This window comes from Mytilus edulis, chromosome 14 (assembly GCF_963676685.1).
Source record: "Mytilus edulis chromosome 14, xbMytEdul2.2, whole genome shotgun sequence".
Taxonomy (NCBI): domain Eukaryota; kingdom Metazoa; phylum Mollusca; class Bivalvia; order Mytilida; family Mytilidae; genus Mytilus; species Mytilus edulis.
This window is the reverse complement of record NC_092357.1, coordinates 53080937-53095560: the sequence shown is the minus strand read 5'-3', so window position 1 is coordinate 53095560 and position 14624 is coordinate 53080937. Positions and strand designations below refer to the sequence as shown.

Sequence of the window (14624 nt, the reverse complement as noted above, 5' to 3'; positions counted from 1 at the left end):
AAAATATGAACAAATTTTTTGAACAATAAGCCAAATTTAACTAAAATATCACCCAAAAGGAAGAACTAGAAAATATGCAAGTGTAAATCAAATATAAAAAATGCAAAAAATTCTGTAAATAAATTAATACATCTGTATTCCTACATGCAATTTGAATCTGTGTTTTTTTCACTTGTTTTTTAACATACAGCACAGAAAAAGGGGGCAAGTTTTCAATATATGTTGAATTTTTTAGATAAAAACACCTACTTATTTGTTTTACTGGTTTAACTTTGTCTTTGGTCTGTAATGGTGGACTTTGTCCTTCTTTGTTTACAGCAATAACTTGGAAGACATATTCATTTCCAAGGACCAAATCATTGACAGTAAATTCTGTTGATGTTGGTGAAACTTCTCCCACTTTTTTAAATGTTGATCGTCTTGTGTCACGTCCTTCTATAATGTAGGCTGTGAGTGGTGAACCTCCATCACTTTTAGGTGGTTTCCATGACAATACAGCAGATTTTTCAGTAATGTCAGTGACCTCTATTGGACCTTCAGGTGCTGATGGTTTGTCTTCAATAAAAAAAACACTTTAAATATACTAGTTAAGATTGAAACTGCAATAAGTTTAAGTTAAAATAATTGTTATGTTCTGTTGTGTATTTAAATTGACACTTTGCAAATACATAACTTAAACTATGATAAATTAACTATAATCAAAGCAATATCTGAGATCTGACACTAAAATGATTTATTACAAAATCCATGCTACATTTAAGTATTATCTTTTAAGGAAAACTCCCTGTATATTGATGCAGTTGTTATGATAATCTAAAACACTTATTTAAAAATTTACCATAAGGACTCTTGGCCTTGTTAGGTTTGTCTGATTCCAGTGGTTTACTCTGACCCACTTTGTTCTCTGCTGTGACTCTGTAGATATATTCTTTTCCTTCCTGGAGTTTGTCAGCAACACAAGATGTCACATCTCCACTGACACGTTTCACTGGGGACCATAAGTTTCTAGAGGGTTCACGTTTCTCAATGATGTAACCTGTGATTGGTGAACCTCCATCTGATTTTGGTGGTTGCCATGACAATGTCATTGAATCTTTTTGAATGTCCTTGACATCTAGTGGTCCTTCAGGTGTTTCTGGTTTTTCTGGTTTTTCAGGTCTTTCTGAAGTTGTCGCTGCTTTTTCTATTTTAATAGCCTCTGAGGTCAGAGGTGTACTTGGTCCAACTTTGTTAACAGCTGAAACTCTGAAACTATACTGTTTACCATCCTCTAATTCTTTCACAGTGAAGGTGTTGCTAAATTTATCTACTTTTCCAACTGGGATCCAGTCCTCACCGTTTGTTGAAGATTCAATGACAAACTCAACAATTGGTGCTCCGCCATCTTGTGAAGGTGACTTCCATGTTAGGTCACATGACTTTGGTTTGATGTTGGAGACCTTCAGTGGGCCTCTTGGTGATTCTGGGACAGCTGTAATAATAAACAAAATATTTACCATGCATTTCATCATGTGTATCTTTAATCTTAGACCAACCATGATTCAATATTGAACTAGTTTCTACAGTCAATGTTATATCCACTTCCATTGGTCCTATTTTTATGATTTATTATAATGTATGTATGACCTTGAAGATTTTATTCTTGAAAACCTATGTATATTAGAACTTTTGTATTATGTTATTTGTCAATATAATTGAAGACACTTACTGATCTTTTTGGTTGGTTTGACTTTGTCTTTGGTCTGTAATGGTGGACTTTGTCCTTCTTTGTTTACAGCAATGACTTGATAGATATATTCATTTCCTAGTGCCAGATCTCTGACAGTAAATTCTGTGGATGTTGGTGAAACTTCTCCCACTTTTTTAAATGTTGATCGTTTTGAATCGCGACCTTCTATGATGTAAGCTGTTAGTGGTGATCCTCCATCACTCTTTGGTGGTTTCCATGACAATACAGCAGATTTCTCTGTTACATCAGTGATCTCTATTGGACCTTCAGGTGCTGATGGTTTGTCTGAAAACAGAATTGTATCTTCCATAACTGTTTAAAAAGCATACTTTCAACAAAAGATAAAGTAAAATAACAAAAATACATAACTCTAAGGAAAACTCTAAATGGAAAGTGACAGTCCCTAGGCAAAGGGTAAAATCAAAAGTTGAAACACATATAATGAATGGATAACATCTGTCATATGCCTGACTTGGTACAGGCATTTAATTTTTATATTCTTTTTTTGAGAAATTTAAGCATTTAGTATAAGTCTCTTCGGGTCTAATAGCAATACTTACCATAAGGACTCTTGGCCTTGAGAGGTTTGTCAGATTCCAGTGGCTTACTCTGACCCACTTTGTTCTCTGCTGTGACTCTGTAGATATATTCCTTTCCTTCCTGGAGTTTGTCAGCAACACAAGATGTCACATCTCCACTGACACGTTTCACTGGGGACCATAAGTTTCTAGAGGGTTCACGTTTTTCAATGATGTAACCAGTGATTGGTGAATTTCCATCTGATGTTGGTGGTTGCCATGACAATGTCATGGAATCCTTATTAATGTTTGTAACTTCTAGTGGTCCTTCTGGTTTTTCAGGAACTGATGGTGCTTTTTGTATTTTAACTGAATCTGAAGTCAGAGGTTTACTTGGTCCAACTTTGTTAACAGCACAAACTCTGAAGCTGTACTGTTTACCATCCTCAAGTTCTTTAACAGTGAAAGTGTTGCTAAATTTATTTACTTTTCCAACTGGGATCCAGTCCTCTCCATTTGTTGAAGATTCAATGACAAACTCAACAACTGGTGCTCCGCCATCATTGTCAGGTGACTTCCATGTAAGGTCACATGATGTTGGTTTGATGTTGGAGACCTTCAGTGGGCCTCTTGGTGATTCTGGAACAGCTGTTAAAATGTAAAAAAAAAAAGATGTTTTATATCATAAAATATATTTATCTTTAAATAAACTTAAAACAATGAATCAGTTTCACTCATGGAAATTCATAAGAAAAACAAAATTATTTTTTAGTATTAGAATATCAAATAGATATCTAGGTACTTTGCAATTCATTTGTAGACAATAAGAATAATTTCTCTCAAGATTTGAAAAGTTTGATTTTTTTTCTGATGATTTGTTTTCTCATTAAGATTGTGGAGTAAAAGAAATTATTTTAATCATCTGTCTTTTATTGGAACAGTATGTTGACCTATAGATGTCATTTGATAATGTGTCATCGAGTTTGCTGTCTCAATGTCTCACATTTCCTTTTTTCTAATTTCAAGAACATATTTTTACTATATAGTTCAATATTTAAGACTAATCCAAAAAATTCAAACATAAAAATAAGTTCCATTTAAGTGAATGTACTTATATTTACCTGCTTGTTTTGTAGGTTTTATGGATTCCTTTGTTTCAAGCGCTGGACTGATTCCTTCCTTATTCTCAGCCAGAACACGGTAAGTGTATGAGTTTCCTTCAAACATGTTGTTTGCTTTGTAGGTTGTTGTTTCTGGTGAAACTTTGTCAACTTTGACCCAGTTAGAACGTTTGTTGTCTTTCCTTTCAATAATGTATCCAGAAAGAGGCAAGCCTCCATCTGATTTTGGTGGTTTCCAAGACAACACAGCAGATTTTTCTGTTAAATCTGACACATCTAAAGGACCTTCAGGTGCACTTGGTTTGTCTGAAAAAAATATCTCTTTATATACTAAACAAATTTCTTATTTTCTTAATGAAAATAGAATATTAAGATTTGCATGAGAAAAAGGGAACAAACCAGGGCAGGAAAAACAGACGTGTTAACTGTAACTGTATGATGACTATCTTATCCAAATTTTCAGGTTCTAAGCACATGTGGCACATAGCATGAATATTTTTAGTCTTTAGTATAAAAAAAAAATGTTTCAATTTAGCTCTTAAAATTTTTCTACAATTTCTAAATACAACTGTTGGATAGTAAGTAGCACAAATCCACTTCAACTTACCAAATTTACTCTTTGGTGTGATGGCTTTTGGTGTTTCAAGGTAGTCAGATTTTCCGACAACATTTTCAGCACAGACCCTAAAGTAATATTCCTGTTTTTCCTTCAGTTTATCAACAGTAAAGGTAGAAGAGTCAGCTTCGGTTTTTCCTGCTGGCACCCATTTAGCTTTCCAACTGTCACGGCTTTCCACAATATAGGCTGTTATTGGTGATCCACCATCTTTGGGACTTGGTTTCCATGACAATGTTACTGTATCCTTTGATATGTCAGTAGCTTCTAATGGAGCTTCTGGTACATCTGGCTTTTCTACAATAGTCAGCAAGGTAACGATATTAATAGATAATTCATAAAAACATCTAACTCGTTTGCTCTGAAACAGTTAAAAATTGCTTCACCAAATAATGATGCATCATAAGTCATGTTATGTTTGAGATTGTTCACTGTTCAATGGGTATAAAACTAATATCAGTTTAAGCATTTCAAAATTTTCAATATGAAGCAAAAAGATGAATAATAGGGTATCTTGATCATGCATAGGCTTTGAACTATCATCAACATTACAAATATAGAAGAGTACATATTAAAAGGGAAGTTATATTGTAATTTGACAAATAGCCAAGATGACTTGTATTTTACATGATCCATTATAGTTGTAATTTTCCCAAAACCTTTGGAATTTAAAATCATAGAAAATATCTCCAACACTAATATATACCTTTAGGTTTGCTGGGTTTTACTGATTGGTCAGTTTCCACTTGTTTTCCAATTCCAGCCTCATTCTCAGCTGCCACAGCAAAGTAGTAATCTACACCTTCCTCAAGATCTTTGACAGTTAAGTGTGTATCATAACTGTTGACTTTAGCCACATCTGTCCAGTTGTCTGGTTGACCTTTGGCCATTCTGATGTGATAGTTGGTAATTTTAGAGTTTCCATCTGATTTAGGTTTACTCCATTCAAGGTCGACAAAGTCCTTTCCAGTTTTAGTGACTTTGACGAAGCTGGGTGCACCTGGGGTTGCTGTGTAAAATAAAATATAAACCTTAGTTTTTATTACTGTATTTGTAAATATAAATCGACCCCTGAACATGGTAAGTAAATACATGTAATCTGTTTTTATGTATAATTTGGAATAGAGGTAAGGAATTTTCATGTTTTTGTTTTTTTCAAATGATAGTTTTTTATTGCAAAAAATTATTGTCATACTGTTTTTTTTTTGTTCAGATGAGCTTTTATATAAATAAACATCAGTTACAAAAACCTTGAATTTTATTCATGTTTTTGGGTAATATTCTCAGTGTACAAGACTAAATCATTTAAAAAATATCAAATTAACGTACATATTTCCTTGGTTGGTTTAATGTTGTCTTTGGTCTGTAATGGTGGACTTTGTCCTTCTTTGTTTACAGCAATGATTTGGTAGATATATTCATTTCCTAGTACCAGATCTCTGACAGTAAATTCTGTGGTTGTTGGTGAAACTTCTCCCACTTTTTTTAATGTTGACCGTCTGGTTTCACGACCTTCTATGATGTAGGCTGTTAGTGGTGATCCTCCATCACTTTTAGGTGGTTTCCATGACAATACAGCAGATTTTTCTGTTACATCAGTGACCTCTATTGGACCTTCAGGTGCTGATGGTTTGTCTGAAAAGTTTGAAAATGATAACTGAATAAACACCTTTAATACTTATGTTTTTTTCTCTTTAAACCAATGCTTAAATTTGTATAATTATTAAAACAACTTCAAAAAGCATCTTTTATTTTACATTAAACTTATTTTTTGTAAATTTTAGTTATGAGTTCATCTTAGCAAACTGCCTTATCAAGTTCCCATTTGAGTAAGCTACTAGACCTATAGTTGATAAAATCAAATTTCATGTCCAGTTTGTCAGCTGCTAACTGGTCAGTTGTTGTAACTTACCATAAGGACTCTTGGCCTTGTGAGGTTTGTCAGATTCCAGTGGTTTACTCTGACCGACTTTGTTCTCGGCTGTGACTCTGTAGATATATTCCTTTCCTTCCTGGAGTTTGTCAGCAACACAAGATGTCACATCTCCACTGACACGTTTCACTGGGGACCATAAGTTTCTAGATGGTTCACGTTTTTCAATGATGTAACCTGTAATTGGTGAATTTCCATCTGATTTTGGTGGTTGCCATGACAATGTCATGGAATCCTTATTAATGTCTGTGACTTCTAGTGGTCCTTCTGGTTTTTCAGGAACAGAAGGTGCTTTTTGTATTTTAACAGAATCTGATGTCAGAGGTGTACTTGGTCCAACTTTGTTAACAGCACAAACCCTGAAGCTGTACTGTTTACCATCCTCAAGTTCTTTCACAGTAAAGGTGTTGCTGAATTTATCTACTTTTCCAACTGGGATCCAGTCCTCACCATTTGTTGATGATTCAATGACAAACTCAACAATTGGTGCTCCACCATCATTGTCAGGTGACTTCCATGTTAGGTCACATGATGTTGGTTTGATGTTGGAGACCTTGAGTGGGCCTCTTGGTGATTCTGGGACAGCTGTTAAAATAATAAGATGATTTCAGGTTTAAATAGATTGTAAAATATTTTCAACTTTAAATTAATCAAATTATCCATGCATATTCTTTATTGATAGCTTTTCTAGCCTTACATTTGTCATTATAGGGCCATTTTGCTCATTGTTGAATGACTTGTTTTTGTATTATTGGTCTCTTGTGAAGTGTTGTCTCATTAGCAATCATACCATATCTTCTTTTTTATATTAACTAATATCTGACACACATTTTTTTATGGATAATGAAGGAGTTATCTGCCTTGAATAATAAAAAACTTACCTGCTTGTTTTGTTGGTTTAATGGATTCTCTAGTTTCCAATGCTGGACCAACACCTTCTTCATTCTCAGCCAGAACACGGTATGTGTACGTGTTTCCTTCCAACATGTTGTTGGCTTTGTAAGTTGTTGTCTCTGGTGAAACTTTGTCAACTTTGACCCAGGTGGGACGTTTGTTGTCTTTTCTTTCAATAATGTAACCAGAAAGAGGCAAGCCTCCATCTGATTTTGGTGGTTTCCATGACAACATAGCAGATTTTTCTGTTAGGTCTGCAACCTCAAATGGACCTTCAGGTGCACTTGGTTTGTCTGAATAAAAAACAAGTAATTTATAGTACTCAACAACTAAAACTGATTCAAACAGTATGTAGTTTGTAGAAATAACAATTAAAAGAAAACATTTTGCAAATATATTCATTTTCCATGCAGAGCAGTTTGAATATGAACTGAAAAATGTAAAATGTGCATCTGAAGAAAAGAAAAGACAATGAACACAAAAAGTAGTTGTAATTAATTCTTAATATTATTCCCTTTCGTTTTAATTAATTCCTCAATTATTCTATTGTATGAAGAAAAAAAAGAAACAAAAGTGTGCTTACCAAAAGCACTCTTAGGAATAACAGTTTCTGAATTAAGTGGTTCAGAAACTCCTACTTCATTAACTGCCATTACTCTGAACACATATTCTGCATTGGTCTTTAATCTCTGTACACAGCATGTTGTTATATCTGGTTGGATCTTGTCAACCTTAGACCAGGTTCGGTCTCTTACTTCCTTCATTTCTATATGGTATACTGTGAGAGGTGATCCGCCATCATCCTTTGGTGGTTGCCATGACAATGTAACAGATGTCTTTGTTATATCAGAGAATTTGATTGGTCCTTGAGGTGCTGATGGTTTTTCTGAAATTCAAAATTATATTTAAATACATGTACTTCATAAAAGGAGCATATATTGCTGTTTTGAATGATTATTTGGGTTTTATAGATAACAAATGTTGATGTGACAATGCGTTGAAATTACAAAAAAATCTGTTATTATAAAGGTAACATGCAACTTGCAGATGAATTTACTTGTTATTTTCTCATACAAATTTTCTATTTGCAGGAAAGTGTAAAAATATTCATCAGACAAATTCCAAAGTAATACCTAGTTTCTTGTGTAGAGTGACTGGGGTCTCTAGCTCTGCAAGTTGTCCTTGTCCTATTTTGTTTTCAGCAGAAACTGCGAACTTGTAAGGTTTGTCTGTTTTCAGATTTTTGGCTGTGTAGGACGTGTCAAATGAACCAACACTTCCAATCTTTTTCCAGTCTTCAGAATCATCGTCTTTCATGAATATCTGGTATCCAGTGACCTTTGACCCACCAATGTCCTTGGGTGTTTTCCATTCCAAGGTGACCTTGTCAGTGTTCTTACTTTTTATCTTTAAATTTTCTGGTGCTTCTGGTGCTTCTGCAAATAAATCATAGATTTATATTTCTGGTTTTCACTTGGCTTGAAATTCACATCAACAAAAGAAATCTAAAGTACTTTTCTACAATTCTAAAAGATTAGAAGCAGGTGTATTTTATCAGACTATCTCAAGAGCAGAGAAAATGTGGAATTCATAGAAAATTTGTCCTTAGGGGAAATTCCAAATTTAGCACTTTTTGAATTTTAATATCTTTGATAGTCCCTTTAAGTTTATCTACGTCTTAGATTTATTGTACAGAAACTTTATATTTATATTATATTCAAAAGCTGTTATCTCATGGATATTTACCCCTCTTCTTTCATTTATTTATACTAATAAGGCAAGTTGGGTTATCAATATTCAAACACTTTAACATAAACACAATTTTGAACATGGTAAATCAAAATTATATAAAAGATATCTGACCTAGTTGTTTTTGAGGTCTGACAGATTTGACTGATTCCAATGGAGCTCCAGGTCCTTCATCATTGACAGCTGAAACCCTGAAGTAATAGTCACCACCTTCCAAAAGTTTGTCAGCAACAAAGATGGTGGTGTCTGCACTGACATCTCCACATTTGGACCATGTGGTACGTTTAGAGTCTTTGGCCTCTATGATGTAATTAGTTATTGGTAGTCCACCATCCTTGGTTGGTGGGCTCCATGATAGTGTGACTGAATCCTTGGTTATATCAGAGAATTCTAATGGGCCTACTGGTTTGCCTGGTTTGTCTATTAAAAAAAGTAATGGTATTTATATCAATATAATAATAACTTATTATTCTCAAATCAGGAGGAACAAATCTGAATTGAGGAATGCTTACCAATCTCCAGTATTTGGAATAAAATATTGCAGTATTTTCATAAAAAGATTAAGATATCATGATGTTTTTTCCTGATCAAACTCAATAATAAAAAAAATTGTTTCTATTTGTCTGTCAAATGTTTTTAAATATTTCTCTTTACATCATCAATGATTTACAACATAGACTGTTATACTTAAATTCTTTTAAAAGACAAAGGATAAGGCCCGTTCTCTGGGTCACGTAGGCACACCCAATTAAATTTTAAGAAACAATGACCAAAAATCGTAATTTTCCCTAATTTGATGTTTTTGGTGCCCTTTTATCCCCCTCTTCTCACCCATATTCTGAAATTAATGGTTTTGAAGTTCATCCAAACAATCTTCAAACCTTAGGGAATATTTTAACCTGATTAGTAGATTTCCAAAACAGAATATGAAAAATGAGAAAATAGGGGGGCCAAAAACGGGCCTTATCATACCTTGTCCTTTGCAATACATAAATAAGGAAAAGAAATGCTGTACCACAAAATAATTTAATAGTGAAAAATATTTAGACTAAACAAATTTGATTTAAAAGTCATAAAAGGATCAAAATTAAATGTTTCAAAAAAGCAGATTCCTTACAAACTAATGTTATTTACCAAATTCACTCTTAGGAACAACTGTCTTGTCCGTCTCTAGAGCTGGACTTCTGCCAAGTTTGTTTTCTGCTATGACATGGAACATGTAATCTGTTCCTTCTGTCAGGTTCTTTATTGTGTATGTGGTATCATCAGGACCGATCTTATCAACCAGGGACCAGGTCGTACGTCTGCCTTCCTTCTTCTCTATGATGTAGCCAGTCAGTGGAGATCCACCATCTTTAGATGGAGGTTTCCATGACAACTTGACTGAAGTTTTAGTGATGTCTGATGTATCTAATGGTCCTACTGGTTTCTCTGGTGGTCCTTATAAAACAAACAGAAAATACAATTTCATACAAGAGAGAGGTTAAGCTAGATGTAAAACCGGGTTTAATCCACTATTTTCTACATAAGAAAATGCTTGTACCAAGTCAGGAATATATGACAGTTGACTGTTTATTGGAATTTTAATTATTATTATCTATTAATTACTTTCACATAAAGTACAAAAAGCTCAAAAACAAATAAAACCAACATACCTGCAGGTTTCTTGGGAACTACTGTAGAATCAAGCTGACACATATCACCTTGACCTACAGAGTTCTCAGCTGCTACAGCGAAGGTGTACTCAACTCCATCCTTCAAGTTGGCAACCTTGTAGCTATTGTCAAATGGTTTTACTGTAGCTACAGTGGTCCACTCATCTGATGGTCCCTCCTTCATCTTGACAATGTATCCTTTGATTTTTTCACCTCCAGTTTTTGTGGGTGGTGTCCAGTCCAATGTAACAAAGTCTGGTCCTACTTTGGCTGTTGTCAGTTTTTCTGGTGGACCTGGTTTTTCTGTCAAACAAATAGTATATTGTAAAACAATAGTATTATCATTTATGTGTTTAGAAATTTTATTCTAACTGAAAGGAATGTATTGTAAGAATGAAATTTTAAAAGCTTGTTACAAGTTTGTTACAAAAATTTGTAACATCTGATAAAACTAACAACTTTAAAGAGAAATATGACATTTATTTCTTCATTTGTTCCATATTTCTCAGTAACTGCCAGAACTTCAAATTCTAATCATATCTTTGAACTGATTTTCTTTTATATACATTTTCGTTAAAGTACACTATTTATAAATTTTTTTGTCATGAATACAGCCTAAGAAATTGATTTAAGTAAATGTTTTTTTCTTACAGTATTTTCCTTTATATTGATATGATTAAAACCCAAAGTTGACCACAAATTATACATACATCATTTAATCAAATATAAGCTATAAACCTACCAATAATTTTCCTTGGTTTGGCCATGTCAGCTGATTCCAATGGGGAACCAGATCCTTCACTGTTGATAGCTGTGACCCGGAAGTAATAATCTTGACCTTCCTTTAGATCTTTAACATTGAACTTGTAAGTGTTACCATCTACAGTTCCAGCCTTTGTCCATGTTGACCTATTGGCAGGTCTGTATTCAATCTGGTATTTTTCGATTGGAGCACCACCATCTTGTTCGGGTGCTTCCCATTCGATGTCGGCAGAACTCTCCTCGACATTACTGATTGTAATAGGTCCAAGTGGTGCTGATGGCTTGGCTGTTAACACAAAATATCATAATTACCCATGTGAATATTTAAGATTTGAGAAATTTGTTTTATAACAAACACATCTTTTACAGCTTTCAAAAATTCATGTTCATTTTTCTAATACTGTGGATGCATTAATATTTGTTGGATACCAATTTTCTTGGGTTTCGTGGATACAGGTGAACCACAAATTCAAATGATCAATGAATAACATATTTTCAATAGGCTTTGTATACAGAGATTACCAAAACCATGAAAGCAAATATATCCAGGAATATGAAAGTTTTCAGCAATCCATGAATAATTATATTATTGTCAGAATATCCTTTATTGTCAGAATATCCTCGAAAAACAGCTCAATACTTAGAACATTTATTAACAAAACGCAGACAACACTTATATTTAAATAATTAACATGTATATATAATTCCTGACGACAATCTGAATTAATACTATAGTATCTATTTGAAGTGACTTATAGGTCCATTGGGCCGGGTGTAATTTAATTGAAATATTTCAATATTGTACATAATTTGTTATACACAATGTCACTATAATAAACATATTTGTATTTGTATTTGTATTTGTATATCCACAAAAATAAATGAATCCACAGTACTCGTGCATTCAAAAACTTACTGTTTTTAAAATGATACAATATAATATCCAAACTTATTTCCATTTTGTAAAATACAGAATTTAGCAGAAGAGTGGATGAACTTACAGAATGGACTCTTTGGCAGTACAGCTTTATCAGCTTCTAATGGCTCTCCAAGTCCAGATTTATTTTCAGCACGAACACGGAACATATATTCTGTTCCTTCCTGTAATTTGTCTACTCTAAGCTGATTGGTTTCACCGTCAACCTTTTGGACAGATGTCCATGTCTTGCGTTTTTTGTCTTGTTTTTCAATGACATAGGAAGTGATTGGACTTCCACCATCTTCTTTTGGAGGTGACCAGTGAAGTGTGACTGAATCTTTTGTGACATCAGTCATTTCAAGTGGTCCCATTGGTTGTGATGGTTTTCCTAAAATTAAAAGAAATATTTAAATTTGCAAAATATTGTTTGACCAAAAACAAATCCAAGTTGCAAGTAAAGAAATCATGAATGTAAAATTCAGAAATTTTTGCGCTTATTTATTTTTTGCCAATTTTCAACAATGCACTAAAATATGAGATTAATTATTGCAATTTCAGTAAAATCTGCTTCAGTTACATTTATCAGATATCAGAATGTGAGTTTTTATTATTGCGATCATTATTCACATTAATAAAAACTTCGCAATAATTTTTATTTAACAGTACTTTAAAAAAGAAATGATTCTCAAATTGTATCAAACTAAAAAAAAAGTGACTCAAAAAGTGATTTTTCACACTTGAAATGAAGAGAAAGATACAATTTTTTGGACGATGCATATGTAAATTACCAATTGGTTTCTTTGGTACAACTACATCAGATACCAACAACTCTCCTTCCCCGACGTCATTGATTGCTGATACACGGAAGTAATATTTCTGCCCATCTTTAAGACCCTTGGCTGTATATTTGGTCGTATCAGTAATATCAAGTGGTGTCCATGTTTTACCATCTTCTGATATCTCAAGTTTGTAAGATGTTACTGGTGAGCCTCCATCTTTCTTTGGAGGAGACCAGTTCAAGGTCACTTCATCACCAAGTACATTGGTGAATTTGATTGGTCCAACTGGCTTAGCTGGTGTAGCTATAAAATGTATATTCAGTATATAAATGTTTCATGAATTTTTGTTAGTAAATCAATAGATTTGGGTGTAAATATTATTTACTATGCAACAGAAAAATCTGGTATAATTCAAATTTTCAGTAGGCATTAAATGCAGAATTTGTTTTCTAATGATTTCCACAAAATAGAAAATTTTCTAAATCTATGAAATTGGCACCAACACAAAGGAATGTAACATCCTTTTTTCACTTTCTATAGTTGACAATTCCCTTTTGACTTTAAAACATTTGTAATTTCAAACTCCATGTACAAGAATCTTTATGTTTTTTTCATCTTTTTGAATACACCTTATTGCCACCATTACTGGACATCACACAGGTTCCAGTAAAATTTTGACGTCATAATACAAAATATGTGATGCCACAATGGAAAAGTGATTGTTGTATGAATTCAATAGTTGAGCAGGACAGATTCTGGGGTCAGCCGGGATTAGCGATAAGGTGTATACTTGATAAATTCATAATATCAACAGGATTTAACTTACTTGGTTGTTGTTTAGGTTTGATTTCTGCGTCAGTAACAAGAGCCTCACTTGCTCCTTCAGCGTTTACAGCTAATACTCTGAACTGGTATGGAGTACCTTCTATCAACTTGGGAACAACAAAACTCAATGTTTTATCATCCACACTCCCAACCTTAGTCCAGGATAAACGTCTCTTGTCATATTTCTCAATAATGTATTCTTTGATTGGGGAGCCTCCATCTGATTTTGATGGTTGCCATGACAATTTAACACTATCAGCTGTGATGTCAGATGCAGTCAATGGTCCTTCTGGTTTTGATGGTTTGCCTAAAGTCATTCATAAATTTTTATTGCAGATGAATTTTAAATAGCACTAATAAACTGAAGTCTTCATGTTCTCAATTTGCATGCTTATTATTTTAATATTGCATACTATTGTACGATTGTCAGATGCTTTTTACCCCTGTATCTGTTTTGTCTGGTTTTTTTTGTGATTTAAAATTTAGGTATGCATCCCCTATAACATTTACTGAAATTACCATTCAAGGCTGCACCAAACTATTTTTTTGTGCATTGGACTTTTTTTCATAAAAATATGGATAGGTCATGTTGGTGGTCAATATATAAAAAAGAAGATGTGGTATGATTGCCAATGAGACAACTATCCACAAAAGACCAAAATGAATCTTCATTTTTCTGTATAATAGCTTTTCAATTATCTCTTATTGTAAGCATTACATACAATACTCCACTTTTGTTCTTGAAAATTATCTGACAATACAACATATAAAGAATAAAAGAGCTGTTCGTTTTTTTATCCCAATTTTAATCAAGCAATTTAAGTAGCAAGCTTTGGTGTGGACCAAATAATAATCAATAATCAAATTCTTTTAATAGAGGTTTTGATGATTATTTTATCCTTACATTGATAAACAAAATACAAACTCTAAACCAAGAAGTAAGTACTTTTCCAAACCAAAAAAGGTTTAAAGTGCTTACAACATCAGGAACTTCATAGCTAGATATGGAAAGGTTTGAGAGGCAACATTCGAGGAAAGTGTAGATTATGTCAAACCAAAAAGTTCATGGTATTTTCTATAAAGTTCATGGAATCCTTTTTTCAGTTTATGATATTTTATTCTTC

General features: G+C 33.3%; 1 protein-coding gene across 11 annotated transcripts in view; it reads right to left on the bottom strand.

The window, feature by feature from the left end:
* The window catches only part of LOC139503691 (titin-like), a 284829-nt gene that overhangs the window by 44948 nt on the left and 225257 nt on the right, over nt 1-14624 (bottom strand). For all 11 annotated transcript variants that reach the window (XM_071293518.1, XM_071293519.1, XM_071293520.1 and 8 more), the window contains 19 exons: nt 13502-13807; nt 12685-12978; nt 11979-12284; nt 10958-11263; nt 10216-10518; nt 9695-10000; nt 8675-8980; nt 7945-8247; nt 7395-7697; nt 6799-7104; nt 5897-6502; nt 5314-5619; nt 4691-4993; nt 3976-4281; nt 3369-3674; nt 2290-2895; nt 1709-2014; nt 839-1471; nt 250-555 (listed from right to left, as the gene is read on the bottom strand). In XM_071293518.1, coding sequence (XP_071149619.1) covers nt 250-555; nt 839-1471; nt 1709-2014; nt 2290-2895; nt 3369-3674; nt 3976-4281; nt 4691-4993; nt 5314-5619; nt 5897-6502; nt 6799-7104; nt 7395-7697; nt 7945-8247; nt 8675-8980; nt 9695-10000; nt 10216-10518; nt 10958-11263; nt 11979-12284; nt 12685-12978; nt 13502-13807 — 6717 coding nt within the window. The remainder of the gene's footprint in view (nt 1-249; nt 556-838; nt 1472-1708; nt 2015-2289; nt 2896-3368; nt 3675-3975; nt 4282-4690; nt 4994-5313; nt 5620-5896; nt 6503-6798; nt 7105-7394; nt 7698-7944; nt 8248-8674; nt 8981-9694; nt 10001-10215; nt 10519-10957; nt 11264-11978; nt 12285-12684; nt 12979-13501; nt 13808-14624) is intronic.